The sequence below is a fragment of the Pteronotus mesoamericanus genome, unplaced genomic scaffold, assembly GCF_021234165.1.
Source record: "Pteronotus mesoamericanus isolate MK-2021 breed Mesoamerican mustached bat unplaced genomic scaffold, CSHL_Meso_final scaffold_54, whole genome shotgun sequence".
NCBI classification, from domain to species: domain Eukaryota; kingdom Metazoa; phylum Chordata; class Mammalia; order Chiroptera; family Mormoopidae; genus Pteronotus; species Pteronotus mesoamericanus.
The window spans coordinates 65,742,501-65,767,305 of NW_026555321.1; the positions used below are offsets into that span (position 1 = coordinate 65,742,501).

At 38.6% G+C, this 24,805-nt stretch overlaps 1 protein-coding gene and 1 pseudogene across 1 annotated transcript in view; both read left to right on the plus strand.

The window, feature by feature from the left end:
• LOC129088170 (serine/threonine-protein kinase pim-1-like) overlaps nucleotides 1-10,308 on the plus strand; it is a 25,407-nt pseudogene extending 15,099 nt beyond the window's left edge.
• Nucleotides 10,309-12,714: 2,406 nt separating this feature from the next.
• SNX16 (sorting nexin 16) overlaps nucleotides 12,715-24,805 on the plus strand; it is a 35,222-nt gene continuing 23,131 nt past the window's right edge. Inside the window, exons 1-4 of the mRNA XM_054595725.1 lie at nucleotides 12,715-12,928; nucleotides 14,467-14,923; nucleotides 18,147-18,233; nucleotides 21,772-21,920. Of these exons, the coding sequence (XP_054451700.1) occupies nucleotides 14,567-14,923; nucleotides 18,147-18,233; nucleotides 21,772-21,920 (593 nt within the window). The 5' untranslated portion in view covers nucleotides 12,715-12,928; nucleotides 14,467-14,566. The remainder of the gene's footprint in view (nucleotides 12,929-14,466; nucleotides 14,924-18,146; nucleotides 18,234-21,771; nucleotides 21,921-24,805) is intronic.

Consider the following 24,805-nt stretch of genomic DNA (forward strand, 5'->3'; position numbering starts at 1 on the left):
TTCTCCATGTTTACACCTGTTGTCAGAGCATATTGGAAACTTAATTAAGAATTAAATGTACAGTAATACCAGATTCATTGGTCTGTTTAATTTCAGTTTAGCTTTTTTCTGCTTGTTTGTGTTTACTTTATTTTTGCTTTGCCTAATGCTTTTTATAGATCTTACCATTGCTAACCAGGCTATGATATTTGTTCAATTACCTACTTCAAGTTTCAAATGATATACATAAACTCACAAAACATTAGGTCTCAAGTAGACCTTAGAAATCATCTATCTAGTTTATCTATCTACATATGACTCTGAGTAAATGAAAGAATCTTTTCTCTTTAATCAGAGATCCTTCACTTTATTTATTTCATAGAATGAGCTTCCATTTAATGTTTCTTTGAAACCAAATACTACAGAGAATGTGTGTGTTCATATTAAACCACCATGCTGATCCAATAGGAAAAAAAACTTTAATTACTTGTTTTCATTCATTTATTCACTCATTTTAGCCCTACCATGTGACAGAGGTTCTGCCAGCCAGTGAAAAAGGAAAAAAAGACAGTCTATGCCTCAAAAAGCACATGGTCTAGCAAGGAAGGAAGACACATAGGGATAAGCACATAGAATGGGAGCAAGGCCACAGCAGAAGTTTGCAGAAGGGACTGTGAGGACATGGTGGATTCGGGCAAGTGTTTGGAGAGAAGGTCACAGAGAGCTGAGCCTCAGGAACAGGATGGGAGAAGCAGAAGAATTCCAAGTGAAAGCAACAACAAATGCTAGCATGAGAAAATAATGAAGGGCTCAGAATGGGAAAGAATTGACATGGCTAGACTTTGAGATTCATTGTATATGACAGATACTCAGTAAATAGCTGGTTAATTGATTAACTAATTAACTAATCAAGAGTAAATAGGCTATGAAAGTAAATAGGCTATGAATTATGGAATCTATGAAATGATATCAAAATAATTAAAAAGTTGATTTTTATGTGATTCTCATTATAAATCATTGAGAAGGAATTGTTTGCATTGTATCGGCTTTTACTACTCATGTTCAGTTTGCCTCATTCCAACTTAACTATATTAGTTTTATAGTACTTTTGATAATAAGCAAAAGAACTAACTCTGGCTAGATTTAAGCAAAAAGCAAATCCATTGACAGAACACTAGGGTATCTCATGAACTCCAAAAAAAGTCAAGAAGGGGAAGAACGAAATCAATTCCAGGGACCTCAGCAGTGGGATTTCATGGAACTGCTCACCACAGAAATTCCTCAGTCTGACACTAGCTCCTGTGACTTCCAGCTTGTATCTCCCCCAACCCTACCCCAGTTTTAATTCTAAGGAAAGAGCATCCTTCAGACACAACATGGATCAAATGTCCTCCTTGGACACAATCACCTATGACAAAAAAAAAAAAAAAGTGTTACAAGAGTAACATACTACAAACATAGCCACTAAGAGTCCAGCCTTGTAGAAAAGGGACCAGTTTCAGGGAAGGGGGACATGTTGGGATCTAGGAAGCCACCTCAGGAGATGTCTGCCGATTGGATGTACATTTTTCTGTTATGGCTTTTTTACCCTTCTTTCTTCTCCTAAAATCCCCTTCCTGCACTTACCAGTACCTATATATCATTGTATAAAACTGTACCTTAAGTGGGCTTAAAGTATCTTACTAGGTGTATGTATTTTACATAAAATTAAAATAATGAAAGGGCAGAAAAATGATCTTACGTTACTTTAAAAATTAAAATGTATATAATTCAATTTATGTGCACTGCATAGACAGATCCAAGCTTAACTAAAATATTCCATACATAGCTGTCGCCAGGTGAGTCAGTTAGTTGAAGCACTGAAGCACTGTCCCATACACCAAAAGTTTGCATAGTCAATTCCCAGTCAGGGTGCGTATATATCATACATAGAGACTAGCCATTAGTTATGGGCTGTGATGATGTAACTTTTAGTCTGAAAACCACAAGATATTCCTTCTTGATTATTAAGATGTTCAGGAGCCCAGAAATAAACCCACACCTATTTGGTCAATAAATTTACCACACACGCAAAAAGAAAACAAGAATATACAATGGGACAAGGACAGTCTTTTCAATAAATGATGTTGTGAACATCAGAGACAGATCCAGAAAGAAAAAAAAGCAGTCTCCTACCATAGAAGTTCACACTACAAAGTCAGGAGATCAAGACAGATCAACTTAAGATGCAGGAACAAAAAGAAGAGTCTCACAAATAGTGGGAAGAAAAAGAAACACCCCCAATCGAAGGGAAATGAGGAATCCCCACAAAGAAAACTAAATGAAATAGAGGCAAGTAAACTATCGGATATTGAGTTCAAAACAATGGTTCTAGAGAGCTCACTGACCTCAGAGAGAATTACCAAAAAACTACAGGGAAACCAGAGGAATTTACTGAAAACTATATCAGCATGGAAAAAGACATAAAAACTATCAATAAGAGACAAGAGGAACAATTTCTGAATTGAAGAACACAGTAGAAGGAATCAAAAGCAGGCTAGATAAAGCAGAGGATCGAATCAGAGAGCTGGAAGACAAGGTAGAAAAAAGCTCCCAGAAACAGCAAGAAAATGAAAAAATACTCAAAAAGAATGAACAGGCATTTAGGGAAATGCAGAACAACCTGAAACATAATAATATCCATATAATAGGTATACAAGGAGAAGAGGAGGAACTGCTCACCACAGAATTTCCTCAGTCTGAGTCTAGCTCCTGTGACTTACAGCTTGTATAGAGAGCAAGGGATAGAGATCCTGTTTGAAAAATTCATGATGGAAAACTCCCCTAATTAGAGGAGAGGAAAAGTCACACAAGTCCAGGAAGCACAGAGGGTTCCATTCAAGACGAATCCAATGAGGCCCACTCCAAGACACATCATCATTAAAATGGCAAGTATCAAAGACAAAAAGAGAATCCTAAAGGCAGCAAGGGAGAAAGATGTAGTAACAAATGTAGTAACATATGTAGTAACATATAAGGGAGCCCTGATACAGCTAGCAGCTGACTTCTCAACAGAAACACTACAAACCAGAAAGAAATAGCAAGAAATATTCCAAGTCATGAAAAGCAAAGGCCTGCAACCAAGACTGCTCTAGCCAGCAAGGCTCTCAATTAAAATGGAAGGCGAAATAGTTTCCCAGACAAAAGAAAGGTAAAAGAATACACCTCCACCAAACCAGCATTGCAAAATATGCTAAAGGGATTACTTTAAGATGACGAAAAAGAGTCTATGAATACCTAATTCCTTTCACAGTCACCAATACTTGATATTACCAATATTTTTAGTACTTATTAATCTGATTGTGACAATGATACGTTGTTTTGTTACTTTATTGTTTGTTGAAACTAAACCTGTTTTTGTATATTTCTGGCCTATTTCTATTATTTTAAAAAAGCTTTAAATGACTTTTTGGTATTCTTTATCCATATTTTAATTATATGTTTGTAGAATTTTTTCTCCAAAAAGAAAAAGAAAACAACAAAATTATTAACCCTTTTTTAGATGTGTTGCAAATTCTTTCCTATTCTATTATTTGTACTTTAACTTTTTATATGTATATTAATGTATAGCCTTAAATGTTTAATATAGTCATATTGTCAATATCTCACTTTATAGCTTCTGGGTTTGAATACTTTACTTCGGGGTAAGAAAAATATTAGTTTGTATTTTCACCTAAAACTCCTTAGAATTTACATATTGATTTTTAACTCACCTGAATACTTTTTGTATAATGTGTGAAATAGGGCTATTTGTTTTAGTTCAAGTAACAGTGGCCCATGCACCTTATTTGTTGAATAAGCCTTATTTTCCCCATTGATTTGGAATATCAACTTAATCATATATTACATCGTTAGATATATATGTTTCTTTCTAGAATGTTCATTTTATTTCATTGATCTACTTGACTTTTTAATTGATTTTTTTAAATGTTCAAGTATATTTGTCTCCATTTACCTGCCACCACTTTCCCCTTCCCCACCCACCTTCACCTCCCCCACTCAATCCTTTCTCACCTTGGCTTCCTCCATGTGTCCTTCACACCTGTTCCTTGATCTGACCCTCCCCCTCCCCCTCCCCACTACCGGCCTCCCTCCTTCCTTCCCTCCCTCCTGTCCCTGTTGGTTTCTTCCTTCTTTTAATGTTGCTGCTCATATTTTCCTTGTCTGCACGCTTTGCTGATTAGGTTCCACTTACAGGTGAGATCATATGGTATTTGTCTTTCACTACCTGGCTTATTTCCCTTAGCATAATGCTCTCCAGTTCCATCCATGCTGTCATGAAGGGTAGTAGCTCTTTCTTTCTTTCTGCTGTGTAGTATTCCACTTTGTAAATCTACCATAGTTTTTTGACCCACTTATTTACTGATGGGCACTTAGGTTGCTTCCAGCGTTAGGTTATTGCAAATTGTCTGGTATGAGCATTGGGGCACACAGATTCTTCTGAATTGGTGTTTTGGGATTCTAGGGTATAATCACAGCAGTGGAATTGCTGGGTCTAAAGGCAAGTTTCATTTTTAGCTTTTTGAGGAAATTCCAAACTGTTTTCCACAGTGGCTGCACCAGCCTGCATTGCCACCAACAGTGTACTAGGGTTCCCTTCTCTCAACAACCTCACCAGCACCAGTTGTTTGTTGACTTATTTATGATGACCATTCTGACCGGTGTGAAGTGGTGTCTCAGCGTGGTTTTAACATGCATTTCTCTGATGGCTAGTGATGATGAGCAATGTTTCACACGTCTCTGGGCCCTGTGTATGTCCTCCTTGGAGAAATGTCTATCCAGGCCGTTTGCCCATTTTTTAATTGAATTCTTTGTCTTCCTGGGGTGGAGTTGTGTAAGTTCTTTATATATTTTGGAGATCTCACTTCTGTCTGAGGTATCATTAGCAAATATATTTTCCCACACCATTGGTTCCCTTTTCATTTTGTTGTTTTCTTTAGCCATGCAGAAGCTTCTTATTTTGATGAAGTCTTTTATTTCATTGATCTACTTGACTTTTTAATTGATTTTTTTAATTGTTCAAGTATATTTGTCTCCATTTACCTGCCACCACTTTCCCCTTCCCCACCCACCTTCACCTCCCCCACTCAATCCTTTCTCACCTTGGCTTCCTCCATGTGTCCTTCACACCTGTTCCTTGATCTGACCCTCCCCTTCCCCCTCCCCACTACCGGCCTCCCTCCTTCCTTCCCTCCCTCCTGTCCCTGTCGGTTCCTTCCTTCTTTTAATGTTTATTAACATTATTTGTTAATTCTTTTTTTTCTTTCCCTTTGTTTATTCTTTCCTTTATTTCCCTTGCTGTAGGGAACATATTGGTGAAAATATTGTTGCATGGGATATCTGAGTTTCCTGCCTATGTTCTCCTCTAGGACTTTTATGGTATCGCAACTTATATTTAGTCTTTTATTCATCTTGAGTTTATTTTTGTGAATGCTGTCAGTTGGTGGTCGAATTTCAATTTTTGCATGTAGCTGTCCAGCTCTCCCCACACCATTTGTTGAAGAGGCTATTTTTACTCCACTTTATGCATCTGCACCCTTTGTCAAATATTAATTGACCATAGAGACATGGGTTTAATTCTGGGCTCTCTATTCTGTTTTATTGATCTATGTGTCTGTTTTTATGCCAGCACCAGACTGTTTTGATGACAGTGGCCTTGTAATGTAGTCTGATGTCAGGTACTGTGATCCCTCCTATCTTGTTTTTCTTTCTGAAAATTGCTGCGGCTATTCAGGGTCATTTATTTTTCCATATAAATTTTTTAAATGTTTATTCTATGTCTGTGAAATATGTCATTGGTTTTTAATAGGAATTGTGTTGAATCTATAAATTACTTTGGGTAGTATGGACATTTTGATGATGTTAATTCTTCCAATCCATGAATACAGTATATGCTTCCATTTATTTGTGTCTTCCTTAATTTCTTTCTTCAATGTTGTATAGTTCTGTGTACAGGTCTTTTACCTCTTTGGTTAAGTTTTTTCCTAGGTACTTTATTTTTTTTCTTAGAGCAAGGCGATTTTTTTCCTGATTTCTGATTCTAATGTATCATTTTTGGTGTACAAATATGCCTTTGATTTCTGAATATTGGCTTTGTATCCTGCTGTTTTGCCAAATTCACTTATTAGGTCGAGTAGTTTTCTGGTGGAGTCTATGGGGTTTTCTATGTACACTATCATGTTATCTGCAAACAATGATAGTTTTACTTCCTCCTTTCCAGTTTGAATGCCTTTTATTTCTTTTTCTTGCCTGATTGCTCTGGCTAGGACTTCCAATATTATGTTGAATAGAAGTGGTGAAAGTGGACATCCTTGTCTTATTCCCTACCTTAGTGGAAACGCTTTTAGTTTTTGCCCATTGAGTATGATGTTGGCTGTAGGTTTTTCATATGGCCTTTATTATGTTGAGGTAAGCTCCCTTTAGTCCCACTTTGCTGAGTGCTTTTAACATAAACGGGTGCTGTGCCTTTTCAAATGCTTTTTCCACATCTATTGATATGATCATGTGGTTTCTGTCTTTCCTCCTGTTTTTGTGATGTTTATTGATTTGCGAATATTGGACCATCCTTGCACCCTTGGGATGAAGCCCAATTGATCATGGTGGGTGATCTTTTTAATATATTGCTGGATTTGGTTTGTCAATATTTTGTTGAGGATTTTAGCATCTGTGTTCATCAGCAATATTGGCCTGTAGTTTTCTTTCTTTGTTGTGTCTTTAGCTGGTTTTGAGATTAGTGTACTTGATTATTTCTGTGCTGGTGTCAGGTTGTTTTAATTGCTGAGGCTCTATAATGGATTTAAATAATCTAATATTTTTATACTGGATTTTGACATATAAATAAATAAATAAATAAATCAAATTTGCATTTAAAAAAAAGAGATAGAAAGGAGCACCTACCTTTTGGGACAACATGGATGGAACTGGAGAGCATTATGCTAAGTGAAATAAGCCTGTCGGTGAAAGACAAATACCATATGATCTCACCCATAAATGGAATCTACTCAACAAATTAAACTAACAAAAAAAAAAAATAAACCACAGGCATGGAAACATGAAGCAAACTGAAAGTAACTAGAGAGGTTGGGGAAGGAGGACAATGGTGGAAAGAAGGAGAAAGGACTAGTCAAAGAAAATGTATGAATGACCCATGGACGTGGACAACAGTGTGAGAATTGACTGTGGGAGTGGGGTGGGGATGTGATGGGTAAAGGAGGGCAAAGGGGGAAAAATTGAGACAGCTGTAATAGAATTACCATGATTTGTTTTTATTTAAAAAATAAATAAATAATGTTGTGAAAACTGAACTGCCACATGCAAAAGAATGAAACTACTTTACTATCTTGTACCATACTAAAAATTGACTCAAAATGGATATAAGATATGAAACCATAAACTCCTAGTAGAAAATATAGGTATTAGGCCCCTTGACATAACTCTCAGCAATGAATTTTGGATCTGACTTCAAAAGCAAAGGCAACAAAAGAAAAAATAAACATGTGGGACTACATCAAACTAAAAAGCTACCACACAGCAAAAGAAATCATCCAGAAATGAAAAGGCAACCTACTAAATGAGAGAAAATATTTGCAAATCATGTGATATTGTGTTAATATCCAAAATTCAAACAACATAATAGAAAGAAAACTAAATTAAAAAACAAACAAACAAATGGAGGATCTGAATGGATATTTCTCCAAAGTAGACATACAGATGGCCAACAAATACATGAAAAGATGCTCGACATTTTTAATCATCATGGAAATGCAGACCAAAACCACAATAAGCTATCTCGTCACATCTGTTAAAATGGTTTTTATCAAAAAGACAAGAAATAACCAGTGTTGGTGAGGGCGTAGGAAAAAGGAAACACTTGTTTAGGACTCCTGGTAAGTTTTTAAATGGGTGCAGCCACTATGGAAAATAGTACAGAGGTTCCTCAAAAAACTAAACATATAACTACATGTGATCCAACAAGTCTACTTCTGGGTATATATCCAAAGAAAAGAAAAACATGAATTTGAAAAGATATATGTACCTCATGTTCATTGCAGCTTTATTTATAATAATCAATAAATGGAAAAGATATGGAAACAACTCTAATGTCGAAGGACGGATAAATGAATAAAGGAATTTTGATACACACACACACACACACACACACACACACACACACAAAACACTATGCAGCCATAAAAAGAAGGAAAGCTAGTCATTTGGAACACCGTGGATGAAACTTGAGTGTATTATGCTAAGTGAAATAAGTCAGGCAGAGAAAGACAAATGCCATATGATCCCATTTATATATAGAATTAAAAAAAAACACTACACTCATAAAAACAGAGAATATATTGGTGGTTGCCAGGGGCACAGTGTAGAAAATGAACAAAATGAGTAAAGGAGGTCAAACGTACAACTTCCAGTTAGAAGATAAATATGTCCTGTGGATGTAATATCCAAGCAGCATGATGACTATAGTTAATAATACTGCATTGCACACTTGAAAGTTGCTAAGAGAATAAATTTTAAGTCTTCATCACAACAAAAAAAATTGTCTGTAACTATGTGTGGTGACAAATATTAACTAGATGTATTGTGATCATTTCCCAGTATATGCAAACATAGAATCATTAGATTGTACACCTGAAACTAATGTTATGTCATTACACCACAATTTTTAAAACAATTTTAATTTTTAAAAAGGAATGTTCAGTTCACTTTCTGAAAGTAAAATCTACACATTTATTAAAGGCAGATATTCTGGAAGATAAAGAATACATATAGTATGCCCTGTCTGGTGTGGCTCAGTGGATTGATCACCGGCCTGCGACCCATATGTTTGCCAGTTCAATTCCCAGTACAGGGCGCATGGCGACTGGGTTGCAGGCCAGGTCCCCAGTAGGGGGAGCGTGAGAGGCAACCACATATTGATGTTTCTCTCCCTCTCTTTCTCTCTCCCTTCCTTTCTCTAAAAATAAATAAAAATATTTTTTAAAAAATTTAAAGGTCTGCTGCAGCAACCGCAGTGGCAGAGAAGACCCCAGAGGACTCCATGTCAGCGACGGCGGCGGTAGTGGGACTGGCAGCAGCAGCAACTGCAAGCCCCCTCTGCTGTGGCCCTGCTGCATGAGTCCCACGAGCCGCCCACCCCGTCGTCCTTGGCTCTGCCTGACCCTGCCAGCGGGCCGACCAGTCGCCAATCCCAGCAGTGCCCCAGCTGTCCTCAGCATTGCCAGCAGCAGCCTCAGCCCCAGCTGTAGGCACTGCCCCAGCCCCAGCTCCCAGCTCCCACTGCAGCGCTTCCAGACACGTAATCCTACACCGACACTCTGGAGGTTGGGGTGCTCTTGTCCAAAATCAACTTGCTTGCCCACCTATGCACCACGCCCTGCAACGACCTGCATGCCACCAAACTGGCGCCCGGCAAGGAGAAGAAGCCCCTGGAGTTGCAGTACCAGGTGGGCCTGCTGCTGGGCAGTGGCGGATTCGGCTCCATCTACTACGGCATTCGGGTCGCGAACAACCTGCCGGTGGCCATCAAGCATGTGGAGAAGGATCGGATTTCCGACTGGGGAAAGTTGCCCTATGGAACCCAAGTGCCTATGTAAGTGGTCCTGATGAAGAAAGGGAGCTCCGGCTTCTTTGGTGTCATTAGGCTCCTGGACTGGTTCGAGAGGCCTGACAGTTTCATCCTGATCCTGGAGAGGCGCGAGCCGGTGGAAGAGCTCTTCGACTTTATCACGGAGAGGGGCCCTGCAGGAGGAGCCAACCAACAGCTTCTTCTGGCAGGTGCTGGAGGCCGTGAGGCACTGCCACAACTGCGGAGTGCTCCACCGCAACATCAAGAACGAGAGCATCCTCACCGACCTCAGTCGCAGCGAGGTTAAGCTCACGGACTTCCGGGGGTGGGGGGGAGGAGGTTGCTGCTCAAGGACATCATTTACGCAGACTTTGATGGGACCTGAGTGTCGGTATAGTCCTCCAGAGTGGATCCGCTACCATCATTGTCATGGCAGGTCGGTGGCTGTCTGGTCTCTAGGGATCCTGCTGTATGATGTGGTCTGTGGACATATTCCTTTTGATCATGACGAGATCATCAGGAGCCAAGTTTTATTCAGGCAGAGAGTTTCTTCAGAGTGTCAACATCTCATTAGTTGGTGCTTGTCCCTGAGACCATCAGATTGGCCTTCCTTTGAAGAAATCCAGAATCATCCATGGATGCAAGATGTCCTCCTGCCCCAGGAAACTGCTGAGGTCCATCTCAACAGCCTGTCACCGGGGCCCAGCAAATAGCAGCTTTTCCAGCACGTCCTCCCCTCCTGCCAGACCCTCTAGGGAAGGGAAACTTCAGTACCAGTGACACTGCTCACCAAGCAGGACAGTGCTTGATACAGGAACATTTACAACTCATTCCAGCCCCCAGGCCCCTGGAGGATACCTCCAGCAAGGGGGAAGAAACTCTTCTCCCTGCATCCTAGGCCTCAATTCCTTATCGATGCTCTCTCCTCCTAGAGGTCCAGCCAGCATTGCTGGGCTCTGCAGAATCCCCAGGGGGTGCGGCGAGTGGGTCAGAATCCTGCCATGGAACTGTTCCCTTCATTAGGAGTTCTGCTGAATGCATGTCAGGTTGGGGGAAAATGGGTTGGGGTGGGATAGGACTAGCACCGTTTTAAGTCCCTGTCACCTCTTCCGACTCTTCTGAGTGCCTTCTGTGGGGACTTCGGCTATGCTGGGAGAAATACTTGAACTTGCCTCTTTTACCAGCTGCTTCTCCAAAAATCTGCCTGGGTTTGGTTCCCTATTTTTCTCTTCCCCCTTCTCCCTTCCCCATCCTTCATATGAAAGGTGCCATGGAAGAGGCTACAGGGCCAAATGCTGAGCCACCTGCTCTGTTTCTGGTCTTCCTTTTTGGTATTTACTTAACTATTTCAAATCCAAGACCTCACACACAAAATGCACCAACAATGCGTATCAACAGAAAAACTGTGAATGTGTGTACAGCGGGCATGATAATGTACAAAAGGATTGTAGTTGATCTAATTTTTTAAAATTTTGCCTTTTAAGTTATTTTTACCTGTTTTGCTTTTTGTTTTTTTCCTGGAATGATGCGCATTCTAACCTGGAGGTCAACATTATGTATTCATTTAATTTGGCTCCCTTCTGGCTCCAAGCTTCCACAGCTGCTGCCATAGTTTTCTTTCCTCCTCTTCCTCCTTGAGGACCTTTGGTGGGGTGGGGTGGGGAGACTAAAACATTTGCTCTGTTCTTAGGCTGTTGGGACTCAGGTGAGACAGCTGCTGCAGCTCCCTACTGCTGTCAGGTCCCTCCTGCCTATTTATCCCAGTGGGATGGGTTCTGTGGGTGATGGGGGAGGGGCATTGCTGACTAGCATACATAGGATAGATATATGAAAACCAGTTCTGGGTGGTGTGCCTTCCGTATCCTCTCTGGGGCTGTGTTTTGAGCAGCATGTAGCCTGCTGGTTTTATCTGAGTGAAATACTGTACAGGGGAATAGATTTTCTTTTTATACTTGGCATTTTTTAAACAAAAACATTTCATCTTAAAAAAATTTAAAAAGAATACATATAGTATGTTCCTTTCAATAATCTATGAAGAATGTTTTTCTTGGACAATTTCAATAACCTTTTCTAGACTGTTATCTTCCTCCTGTGGTATCTGCACACCTTTACTTCTTGGAAGCTTAGCTTTCCTTGACTTCCTTGACATTGGACTATCAGGTTTTCCTCATCACAGGTATTTTTGCTACCACCTACAGCCCTGTCCACAAGTGATAGACATGTTCAAAGCACCCTTTTTTTCTTTTCTTTTCTTTTCTCTCTACATCCTTATTCACTTATAGAACTCAGGGACACAACTGCCACCTCAGGGCCAAAGCTTCCAAGTCTATCCTGAAAACTACCTCATGTTTTAGTCAACTGTTTCTATAGAATTCTCTTTTTATGTCTCATTCACACTGGAAGAGCAATATTATGAACAAAAACCATTGTTATGTCACAAACCAGATTACCTTCCTATGTACGTTATGAAATCACTATCAGTGTTTTCCAGGCTTGGGAATATTACAAAGCCTTGAAAATCATGAGATGAAATTTATATCAAATTGCACACTTCTATTGATAAACAGACCTGTTAAAAGTGGTCTGAATTTTTATATTTGACTATCAAAGAATTATTTTCCCCAAAACCTTACAATTTTTCAGATGCGTCCATCAAACAAGCCTAACACTGTATCATTTGGGACGAAATTGCTCCTGGTTGTAAAACAAACAAGCAAACACCAAAGAATTTCAGTTCTCTGCCCATGAAAACTTGTGAATTATGTAGACAAACAGGCTGCAGTGCAGTGTTATCTCTTCCCACTTTAAGACTCGATTGTCATCCCTTAAAGCGCTAATTCTTGAAAACACCATCTGTAACCAATTGGACCCAGCCCAAGTTGAACACTACAAGTCCCATAATGCAAAGCAGGAGCCCTGACCTCTGTTGGCCTTAGTTCCCCCTGAGAATTGTCGCCTTATCACCTGTCGGAAAAACATTGGTACCGTAGCCTGAGTTTCTCAAAACTTATACAAATAAAACCGAGGCAGAGAAAGGAGAATTCTTACCACGAATGTAGGTTCAAGCCAGCTGCCAAGAGAGCCCTGCCCCAGCATGCCAACGCCTCCGGGGGCGGTGCCCTCGTGTGCCGTCACTTCCTGGAGTGCGGCGCGGGGATCCTGGGTTGGCGGCTGGGCAGAGGCAGGCCGAGTCGCGGAGCTGCTGCTGTCTGGGCGGCCGAACACGTGAGACCACTCGGCTGTGTGGGTGGAGACTGAGAGCTGCGGGAAAAGGGGGTCGGATTAAAACCTTCACTGGAAACGCGCTGGAACTGGACGGCGGCGTGGGCTCAGGTAGGGACAGGGCAGCGGACGCTGTCCCGGGCGCTCGTGCGGTGACACCTGCACCCCGCTGCTGGCTGACAACGGGCGGGCGGAAGGGCACCGCACAGTCCCTAGGCCACCAATGACATTCTATGGGGTACCACACGTCGGGGGTGCGACTGTCGTGGGACCGCAGGGACCCAGGGAGCGGGGATCTACCGCTCGCCGAGCCCAAGCCCCGCGGCCTGCTCTGCTAGCGACGGGACGCTGGTGTGACCGGGCTGCGCCTGTCGTCCCCGCTTTCCTCTCTCCGCCTACTTTTGTCGCGCAGCGTCTCGTCCAAGCTCTGCCCCGCACCTGCCGGAGGGTTTCCGGCGTGGGCCTGGGCGGCGGCGAGAAAGCGCAGACTCTGCTGTTGAGCTTGTTTCCGTACGTTGGGTAGCGCCCTTTGCGGTCGCACTGAGGTGCATGCTTGCCCAGCCTAGCTGCCTCAGGTAACTGTGTGGTGGAGCGCCGGGAGGTCTCGCTCGCCCAGGAAGAGGTCGAGATTTCTGAGGTCCATTTAGTGGTTTGTTTGGTTGTTGTTGTTCTTTTGTTTTGCTTTGTTTCGTCTTGGGGAGGGGGGCGGGGGGGCCTTCAGACGGAACCGTGGAGTGCTGGTGTATCCTATGTCTTGAGTCTGCGGATGGGGAAGGCTTCCCAGAGCCACGTGCTGTGGTGAAACTCTTATTTCAGCATGTTTGCAAGGGCGAGCTCCTCATTTCCTACTTTTCTCACCGGTGCAATTGTGTAGATGTAGTTGGGTAAGCAGACCCGTTGTTGTCATGTCACTGGTCTGTAGTTACTACCAGTTCTTAGTTTATTACTTAACTTAGTGATAAACCTTTTCTTCTTCGTATTATTATGAAATTATTCTGAGATAAGATAAACTAGCCCTGTTGACAACAGAAATTATGAGTGTAAACTGTAAGGTTGTTAAGTATCCTCAGTTTATGGCACAGCAGAATCAGGGATTATTGGGAAACTGCAGAACATTTAAACTTTTAATCATTGCATATTGTTGGAGATAAGTTTAGTGTTCATTGGAGTTTATTTGATTAATTTAACTTGGACAAGGTTTTTTGGGGGGGGTTCCAAATGCAATTGATATTTGTAGCATCTAAGCATCTGGTTTTCTGTTATTCCTTTGGTTGATTCACTAATTAAATCAAAAGATGATGTGAATAATTTTCCTGCCCTTTACTCCTTCCCTCCCTATATAGTACTGTTAGGACTCCAAGCTCAGGAAGGTTGAAATGAACGTTACAGAAATCTATCACAAAGAAATGTGAGGTGGGGGAGAGAGTCAATAAAAAGGGTGTGGAGTAGTTCTGCTCTCTTTACCTTGCAAATGAGAGTCCTTAGAGATGATATTTTGCAACTAAAGAAAGATTTGAGGCATGTTTTCATTCCAGTTAAAGGAATAGAGTGTCACAAAATTTAAAGAAATGGGTATGAACATTATATTTTCTTTTGGGTAATGCTGCAGATTAAAGACCAATCTTTCAATGTGTTGTTTTCATTTTTAGATAGCAGATTCCCAAGAAGAAAATAATGGATTGCACATCAGTTGTTCTCTAAGTGTTTCAACACAGCAGTGTGCAGGCTTGTTGCAAAGTCCCAAAGAAGATGGCAACCCCTTACGTCCCAGTTCCTATGCCCATAGGGAACTCTTCTTCCAGCTTTACAGCCAACAGAAACCAAAGAAGTTCTTCTTTTGGGAGTATTTCAACAAGCTCAAACTCTTCAAGAGGCCAGTTAGAAGACTCAAATATGGGAAACTTGAAACAAACAAGTGTGCCTGATCAAATGGATAGCAGTCCCCTCATCAGAACTAAATTTACAAATGCAAATTCTTCCATTGAGTATTCTACTAGACCAAGAGAAAGTGAAGAACAAAATCCTGAAACAGTGAATTTGGAAGATAGACCTTCTACACCTACTATTCTAGGTTATGAAGTGATGGAAGAAAGAGCTAAATTTACTGTGAGTATTGAATTTTGCTGCAGACCAGTAGAAAGTGAAAGACTGACTCACCTGTATTCTACACCTGTGTTAAATTCATTAATGTTAGCGTGTACTTGTAATTTCTTGAAGATAGAATTCAAGTGGATATTGTACTCTAAATTCTGTTCCTGAAGTAAACTTTTGTTTTACTTGAATGAATTGGCACAAACCAGACATAATTATGAAACTAGCACACAGATCAAGAAACTACATAACTAGCATCCATAATCACCAGCATGCTCTCCTTCAGTCTTTCCTGATAACCTACATTAATTTTGCCTATATTTGTATTTTACATAAATAAAACCATGGAGTACAGCATCTCTTCTTCAGCATTGTGTTTGTAAGATTCCTCCTTGACCTTGCATGTAAATGTAGGTACTCATTTTTGTTACTGATACTATTCCTTTATGTGAATATTTATCCATTTTCCTGTTGATGAACACTTGGATAATTTCCAGTTTGGGGCTCTTACAAATACTACCACTATGAACCTTTTAGTACTTGTCACTCAGTAAACACATGGACACATTTCTGTTAATACCTGCCTAGGAATAAAATTGCTGGATCATATACCCAGCTTTAGAAGATAGAAATAATGCACCACTGTGGTCATACTAATTTATACTCTTGTAAGATGCGTGAGAGTTCCATTTTCTCCACACCTTCCCAACATTTGATATTTTTCTATCTTTTTCATTTTGGCTGTTCTGGTGGGTAGAGTGATACCACATGTGGTCTTAATTTGCATTTCTTAATAACTAAATTAATTGAAGACATGTTTGGCCATTTGGATAATCTCTTTTGTGAAGAGTCTGTTCAAGATCTCTATTCATTTTCCTATGAGCAAGACTTTTCCATTTTAATTTGTAGTTTTCCATGCGTTTTGAAAATAAGTTTTCTTTCAGAACATGTATCATGACTATCATCTCTCATCCTCTAGTTTGCCTTTTCACACCCTTAAAGATGCATTTGATAAATAAACATTGTTAATTTAATATAGTCCAATTTATTGACTTATTATGGTCAGCATTTTTTAAAATCTGCCTACTCCCACTAAAAATATGTTCTTTTTTCTTCTAAAAGCTTTATTGCTCTACCTTTAATATTTAGATCTATAAACCATCTGGAATTAATTTTTTATCCATGGCATGAGGTAAAGTTCAAGGCACATTTTCACACAAATGATTAGGTTTTTATTGAGAAACTCACTGTTTCTCCTCTGCATTTGCACTGTTGCCTATGACATAAATCAGATGACCATAAATATATGGACCTGTTTCTGGGTTCCATTTTTCCCTCCTTAGCAATTCCACAGTCTTAATCATTAAACCTTCCTGATAGGTGTTGATATCTGGCAGCCTACATACTCTTATTTTATCCTTCAAGATTGTCTTGGCTGCTCTTGACGGTTTGTATTGGAATTATATTGAATGCAGACTAATCTCGGGAGAACTGACATTTTTACAAAACAGATTTTGAATCTGTGAATTTAGTTTGTATACCTAAGTCATTGGCTTTTTATAATGATGCAATGTAGTCTTCAGGACATAGGTCTTAGCTCTTTTGGTTAGATTTATGTCTAGGTATGGATGTTGTTTGATGTTCTTGATATCTTTTTCTCTTTTCTATTTGTTCTTTGCTAGTTTATATACATCAGGCTTTATGTTTATGTATCCAGCAACTTTGCTAAATTCACTTATCAGTTGAAATAGTTCATTCTTTCTCTTGTGTTTCCTTGAGGTCAAGTTTATATGTTTATGCCACTTAATGCTGCAGATTTAGGGTAGTATGAAAGAACTGCCAAGAAAAAAATTATTGAGAAAATTTATGAAGAGATGGTCTTTACGGTTAAATTTTCATAAGAGTAGTGATGTGTTAAGAAATCTGCATGAACCTGACTTTTTTTAGAGTGATTTCCAAAATAAGACACTAGTGGCACATTTTCTTGTGTTGACCTACCTTCCTTATGAAGGAATGAGTGTTCATCAAAGTGGTGTGTTTGAAAATGCAAGTTCATAGGCAAATTTAAGGCAATGGTATATAAATCCTTTCAAGACATCATAGAGGAAGAGGTAAACAACAGATATGAAATTAGTTGTGTTTATTCATTAATTTAACATATTTGAGTACCTGTTGTGTGTCAGACACTATTATCTTTAATTCCCCTTATGCTTATCTTAGATCAGGACTTTCTGGACATTTTAGAGGATATCCAAATGATCTTCCTCACTTTTATATGTTACACTGATTCCTGCTTAACTTGATGATTCTCCCCCTTAAATGCTGAAAGAGAAGTCTATAAGGGAGAAAATCAAATGAAATGGTAAGGATGGCCTATAGTCCCTTTATAGTCACAGCACACCTCCATTTGGACTAGTCACCTGTCAGGTGTTCAGTAGCCACATGTGGCTGGACTGCAGCTCTAGAGCTACAATTGAAGTTATTGCATAGCCGAATTGAAGAAAACAAGCTGCTCTTCGAGAGTTTCACTCATTCAGCAGATACTGTTAAGTACTTCATAAGTGCTGTATATTTAGTTTAGTCCAAAATGCCTATACAAAAAACTACCAGATTTGCTTTGCAATTTTGTTATAAATAGTGCTTCCTCCTAATAAATTCTAAAATTATACTTACAAAAAATAAAATCTAGTTTTTTGCTTAAAAGCTTTTAAAAATATTGACATGATTCAAACAAGCTTTTTTTAATTTAATACCCTAGATAATTGTGCATATTTATAGAAATGTAAAGTTTAATGTGGATATTTTTTAGCTTGTATTTCAGCCTTGAAGAGTAAAACATCAAATTTATTTCAGAACTTTGTAGTATTGAGTTTAAAAATTAAATTGATTGTATAGGACACGAGTGCCTATTCGTAGCTTTTTCAAGCATAAGTGATTCTTTTATCAATTTTAAAATGTGTGGCATAAAATACATTTTGGAAGCTGATGAGTTCATTTATTGTTCCTGTGCACCAAAAAAAGTGTTTTGGCTCAAATTTGTCGTAGTCTTGTGTCTTAAGAAAAAATCTTGCTTTTGGTGCCTACATCAATTATTTGTACATTTCATTGTATAAGTGATCTCTGATATTTTTTACATAATAATTGTTATGCTGTAGATTGTCAAGTAGAAGTTTTTTTAATATTTGATTTGAATTTTTAAATGTCTTTACATATATTTTTTAACCTCCCTCCCTCACAGGTATATAAAATTCTAGTAAAGAAAAATCCAGAAGAAAGTTGGGTAGTTTTCAGAAGATACACTGACTTCTCTAGGCTTAATGATAAAGTAAGTACTTTAATAAATCTAAAACTGACTTTTCAGTTTTGTATTATTATGCGTTCCTGACAGTTCTGCTATTATATGTGTTTTTTCCTTCCTTGTTAATTATTTGAGTGAAGTCAAGTGTTTTCTAGTTCCTAAGAAAATTCACAATTTCATTTCACTTTAGTAGTCTGAAATCCCATCTCTACACATAACTTTCTTTTTTTGAAAACAAAAAATGTTAGGGACCACTTTGGTATCAGGAATTGTAGCCCTGTGCAAGCTAGGCCTCCTGCCTATAAGCCTCGACTGGAAAGCCAGGAATGCTGGAAGGAGTATGGGCCGGTAACTAACAGTGAGGGTCCCCTGGGAAATCGGGTTTTAAAAAATACAACATAATTACTGAAGCTTGTTCTGCTTCTCGCTGCCCTCTCTGATAAGGAAAAAACCAGGTGTTCTACTTCACCACCACGAGATTTCTGAGCCCCCAAAATGTGCCTTCATGATTATCTGGCACCAACTTGTCTGACAGACCTTGATTTAAGACAAACTTCTGTATTTTTTCAATTTATTATCTATAGCTTTTTAATGTAGATTGGTAGGCTTTGTATGCATGCTGTATACATCTGCACATACCGTTCTCAATAAAAGCCACTTCAAGGGAAGGGCTCAGGGCATTCTCCACTAGAGGGAATTGCCAACCCCTTCTTCTGACAGGCCAATTGTGTCTGGTATAGTTTATTTCCTCATCTGCGGTGACCTGGAGAGACTGCAGGAGAGAGCCCTCCCTCAAGAGAATATGTGAAGACCTTAAAAAGTATTGACATATTATAATTAAAACTCACCTATTTATTATCTGGTGTGATTTGGGTATATTCAGCTGGGCTTGCTGCTTAGGGTCAGACACGGTCAGTATTAAGCTGTTTGTTCTACTGGATTCTTATCTGGAGGCTCTGAGAAAAAATCAGCTTCCAAACTCATTCAGGTTGTCAGCAGAGTTCACTTTCTCATGGCTGTAATACCGAGGTCCCTGTGTCCTTACACAGGGCCCCTCCATCTTCAGAGCTACCAATAGCTAGTCTAGTCCTTGAGCTTGGAATCTCTGGCTTCCTCTTCTGCCACTAGACACAAGGAAGCTTTGCTTTAAAATGCCCCTGTGATAAGATGAGGCTCACAGAAATAATCTCCCTATTTTAAAGTCAGCCAATAGTAATGCTAGTTACACCCGCAAAATGCGTTTTGCTGTGAAAGGTTAGGAAATCACAGAAGCAACAGCACGGGCAGAGGTCACGGGGTCATCCTTTTGGAGGTTTGTTTATAGAAACATCAAATGCCTATTATGATGTCATTTTTTGCAGGAAATGTTATGTTGTAATAAAATATGAAAACTAGCATTAAAATTAATGTAAGCTAATGTATAGTTTCCTAATTGTACTTTGTTCAAAATAAAGTTATTGATTACCCATAATCCATAATATGAAGTACCCATAACATGAACACGTTGTGAAGAGTTAATTATGGGGGGCGAGGAGGGAGAATGTCTAACTATACATGTGGACATACGGGATATTTAAACTTTAAGCTCAAAATTAATAAAAAGACTTTTTTAATTTCCTTTTCATGGCTTTTATTTTTCTGACTGCAAACACATTAAATAACAAAACTTCAAGGCCAAAAGTACCTAGTTACATCTTGAAGACAAATCAGGGTTTTCAGTTACCCAAGTTGCTTTCTAATTTTTGGCTTTTTTATCTTCACATATTTCTACAAATATAGACAAAACATATTTTTCCTTAACATTTTACCCTGTGAATTTTTCCCTTTTGTCAGCCTTTTTCTTACTTTGTGATATTTAGTTTTACATTTAAGATTAGAAATGTGAATGTATATGGTTTTATTTCATTCACCCACTTACAGGACTTAGGCTAGTGACTGCTTACAACATTTTAGGCACCATGCTAAGACAGGGATGCAGTTGTGAATAAGGCAGGATCATCACTGGATAGTAAAATGGTTTTCAACCTCAGCTGTATTTTGGTACCTGGGAGACTTCTTAAAAATTACAGTGCCCAGGCCACACCCCAACTAATTAAATCAAAATCTGCCAGAGGTAGGTCATAGTCATTAATATCTTCTCAAGTTCCTTGAATGATTCTAATGTACAGCCAAGGTTTAGAATCACTGGTCCAGTAGGGGAGTCCAAAATTAAACATTACTTACATTGTGATAAGTGTAATTTAGAAATAAATTAATAATTTGAGAATTTGTGGTAGATTATCTTTTCTAAAAATGTTCACAGAAATATTTTCAGTCCCATATGCTCTTCCAGAAACTTGCCATTGACCAGTAAGAGGTTGAGTCTGTGTCCCCTCCCCCATGAATATGGTTGAGCTGGGAGTAGTCACCCAGAAAAGGACAGAGGAAATAATGCTGTCTGACTAGGCTAAGTCATACAAAATACACAGCTTCATCCTGACTTTCTTTCTTGGAGGCTCCCCCTTGAAACAGCCTCTATGCTGTAAGAAAGTCCAAGACACTCCATGTTAAGGTTATGGCTGACACACAGCTAAGGTCTCAGCCAGCAACCAGCATCATTCTCTACGTGTATGTATGTAGGAATGAACTTCAGATGATTCCAGCTTCCACCTTTAAATCCTCCAGCTGAGTTCCTAACTGATTGTGGAGCTGAGATAAGCCATCATCACTATGCCCACAGGGTCCATGGTTAATAAATGGTTGTTTGTGTCACTGAGCTTTGAGTTAACTTGTTACGCAAGTCAATTGAACAGAGTGTGTAAAGGCAGATCTAATTCAGCAGGTAGAAAAGTCTCTCCCTAAAAAAGTAAAATTTAAGCCAAAATGTAAAGCAGATCATAATCCAAAATGTAAGAGCTAAAACTATAAAAGTCCAAAAGAAAAAAATAGAATATTCTTGCAACCTCGGACTGCAAAAAGATTTCTTAGATAGGATCTAAAAAAGCATAACCCATAAAAGACAAAAATTGATGAAAATTAGATAATAAAATTTAAATATATGCTCTGCTAAGTCTGTTAAAATGAAGTCAGGCCACAGTCTGGGAGAAAATATTTGTCATATGCATATCTGATAAAAAGACATCTGGAATATATAAAGAACTCTTACAACTTAATAAAAACACAAATAACTCAATTATCTTCTAAAATATGAGGGGTCAGAAGATTTGAATAGATAATTCATCGAAGAAGATACCCAGATCCAAATAAGCACATGGGAAGATACTATAATTGGTCAACAGGGACATGCAAATTAAAGCCACAGTAAAGCACAACTGCACACCCACTAGAATGGCTAACAAAAAAAATGACAATGCAAGTGCTGGCAAGGAGGTGGAGCAACTGCAACTCCTATGTATACACAGCTGGGAGAAATAAAGAATAAATCAAGGCATAAAAAGCTTAACTGGATTTAATTCCTTTATTTTAAGCTTATTTCATGAACATTGTAACTAGTCAACAGTATAGATTTTGTAGAATTGATGTAATGGACTTGAACAGTGTATATTCTTTTTTCTTTTTTTTTCAGTTAAAAGAGATGTTTCCAGGCTTTCGATTAGCACTTCCACCAAAACGCTGGTTTAAAGATAACTACAATGCTGACTTTTTAGAAGATAGACAATTAGGATTACAAGCATTTCTTCAAAATTTAGTAGCTCACAAGGACATTGCTCACTGGTATGTAACAAATTGAAATAAAAGATTATTAATGCATTTCAACAACTAGTTGAAAGCAAAAAATAGAGCTAAGACTGTAGTTATTCAAGGTGAACAAAAACTCTAAAACAAGTATTATTTGTCCTCTAACAAACATTGCATGGAATTTCCTTTTTTTCAGTAAGGACTTTATTTGGTTTTTGATTTGTTTTAACACTTTTAAAAAGTCAGCAAAGTTAAAAATTTAGTGTACCATATTCAAACCACTAAACTCTCAACTTGATTTTAGGTTTTATTATTTTAGTAATCATTTAAATAAAGTGCCTCTCATATTAGATTTTTGATTAATATGACACTACATAATTTTGAGGGTAATATTTTTTTTCAAAGTAATGCAAAAATATGAAAATTATGAAGTTGGGTTAATTTATACAGAAGGTAAAGTGAAAGTACCAAAAATCATTAAAAAAGGAAAGGATCTACATGGCTTTTCGCTTTTGAATATATTTATAAGAAAATTGCATTATGATTTAATATCAGCTGAATAATTTTGGAACTTACATTATCAAGTAAATCTATATTTTAAAAAATTATAGAGCATTTGCAAGACAGCAATAGCATATCTAGATACCTATGTCTATAACTATCTTTAGTAGTTTTTCACATAAGGATGGAGAACAAGAAAACCATGCTGTCTCACTTTGTCTACTTTTTTCCTCAGTGTTTTTCTGTATATCACCTATGTTACACATAACACGTTTTGCATATATGTTTTGGTTCTTAATGCATGCTGCCTAAGCTTGATGGCTACTTGAGTCCTCTGCCCACCATCCTCATTTTCCTCTATGAAAGGAACTATGATTCAGACCTCTTCTCTCTGTTCCACATTCATATTTGCAGTTGCTTCCTTCACATCTCCTTCCAGTATCTCAAAGTGACCTTAAACCTAAAACAGTCTTAAAAGCTTGCTCTCTATACCAAAAATTCCAACAGCATTATCTACCTAGAACCCCTTATTCCTTCCTTTACATTTTAAATTTTGCTCAAATCTGTCTGCTTTTCTTCTTTCTTGCCATCAACACCCTAGTCTAAGCAGTTGCCTCACCTTGATTATTGTAGAAGCTTTCCCACTGGTCTTCCTCATCCACTCTGATTTCTGTAGCCCATTGTAAGCACAGTGTTGTTGGGTTTTTTTCCTTTTATTCTTGTTTATTCTGTTACAGTTGTCCCAGTTTTTCCCCTTTGCCCTCCTCCATCTGACCCTCACCCCCGGCTCCCGCAGTCCATCCCCACTCCTATGTCCATGTCCATGGATCATTCATACATGTTCTGTAACTACTCCCTTCCCATCTTCCTACCCTTCCCCCACCCCACCACCTTTCCTCTGGCAGCTGTCAGTCTGTTCCCTGTTTCCATGTCCCTGTTCTGTTTAGTTCATTAGATTCTTCTTATAAATGATACCGTATGGTACTTGTTTTTCACCGATTGGCTTATTTCACTTAGCATAATAGTCTCCAGTTCCATCCATGTCATCACAAAAGGTAGGACTTCTTTCTTTCCTTCTGTTGCATAGTATTCCATTGTGTAGATGTACCAGTTTTTAATCCATTTGTATACTGATGGGCACTGAGGCTGTTTCCAGCACTTGGCTATTGTAAATAGTGCTGCTATGACCATTGGGGTGCATAAGTTCTTTCAAATTGGTGTTTTGGGATTTTTAGGGTATGCTGGTACAGTGATCTTTAGAAATGGAGTTTTAACTCATTCTGCTTCTTGACAACCTGCCTGTCTTTCTGACTTCATGTTTTGTTGTCATCCTCTGTACATCAGCTATATTGGTCTTTTTATCAATACTTTCCAAAGTCACCTTGCTCCAGTGTCCCTTGGGACCCTCAGATATCCTCTTCCTTAGAAAGACAGTGTTTCACACTACTGGCCATACAGCCCCAGCTTAGATAACTCCCATATTTCCTTCAGCTTCCAATAAAAACTTCACTTCTGTAGGTAACTGGTTTTCCTGATTACCAGCTAGTGCTTAATGCCAACACCAAGATCTTAGCTTTGATCCATCTTGCTAGAGGAGGCTAGATGGGTTTTAAGTTGGGTTGGAAATAAAACATTGGTTTTTGAAGTACCATTCTGGACTAGAAGGAATAAACCTGAACATCTGGACACAAGTGAGCGAAGAGTAAGTAGGAGAGAGAGAATCAAGATCTGAACTAGGGCCCCATAGGAAGCCAAACGTGATCTCTGTATCCACAAGCCAGCTCCTATACCTTGACTGTCACTGTCACCAACCTTAATCCCCAATGCCCTATTCTCAGGGTAGTGTTTAATGCCATTTTTTAAAATATTTTTTTAACTGGTGAAGAATAATAAAGAGAAATATTAACTGATACAAATTTCTATCTGAAATCCCTTAATAATATTTTCATGTAATGACCATTGTGCCTAATTTTGTTTTGACAGAATTGGTGTCTAGTATTTTTAGTACAATTTTTTACTTAATTCTTAATTGACATCTTAATGACTTGTCAGCATTCACTTTAGGGGTTTTTTTAAGTATGACATTTAAGATAAAGAGCACATTTAGCTATTAAATTACTGGTCTTTTAAAAAAAAGTGAAATGTAAACTGATATATATGAAAGAAAAACAGGAAAATAAAACAGTAAATACAAGGTAAAGGTTCACTGGATGAAGCAGTTTTATAAGAAATTTGATAATACAGTAAACTCTTAAAACTTTTTCAAGGATCAAAAGAAGAGTTTAATTTACAGGGCACATTTGCTGTGATAATAAAAACAGTACTAAGGGATGCCATCTGTGTCTCCTTTTCTTCAGGCCAGCTAAGTCAACAAGTGATCCTAATTTTATAGTAGAGTTTTCCCAAACACTAAAATGGTA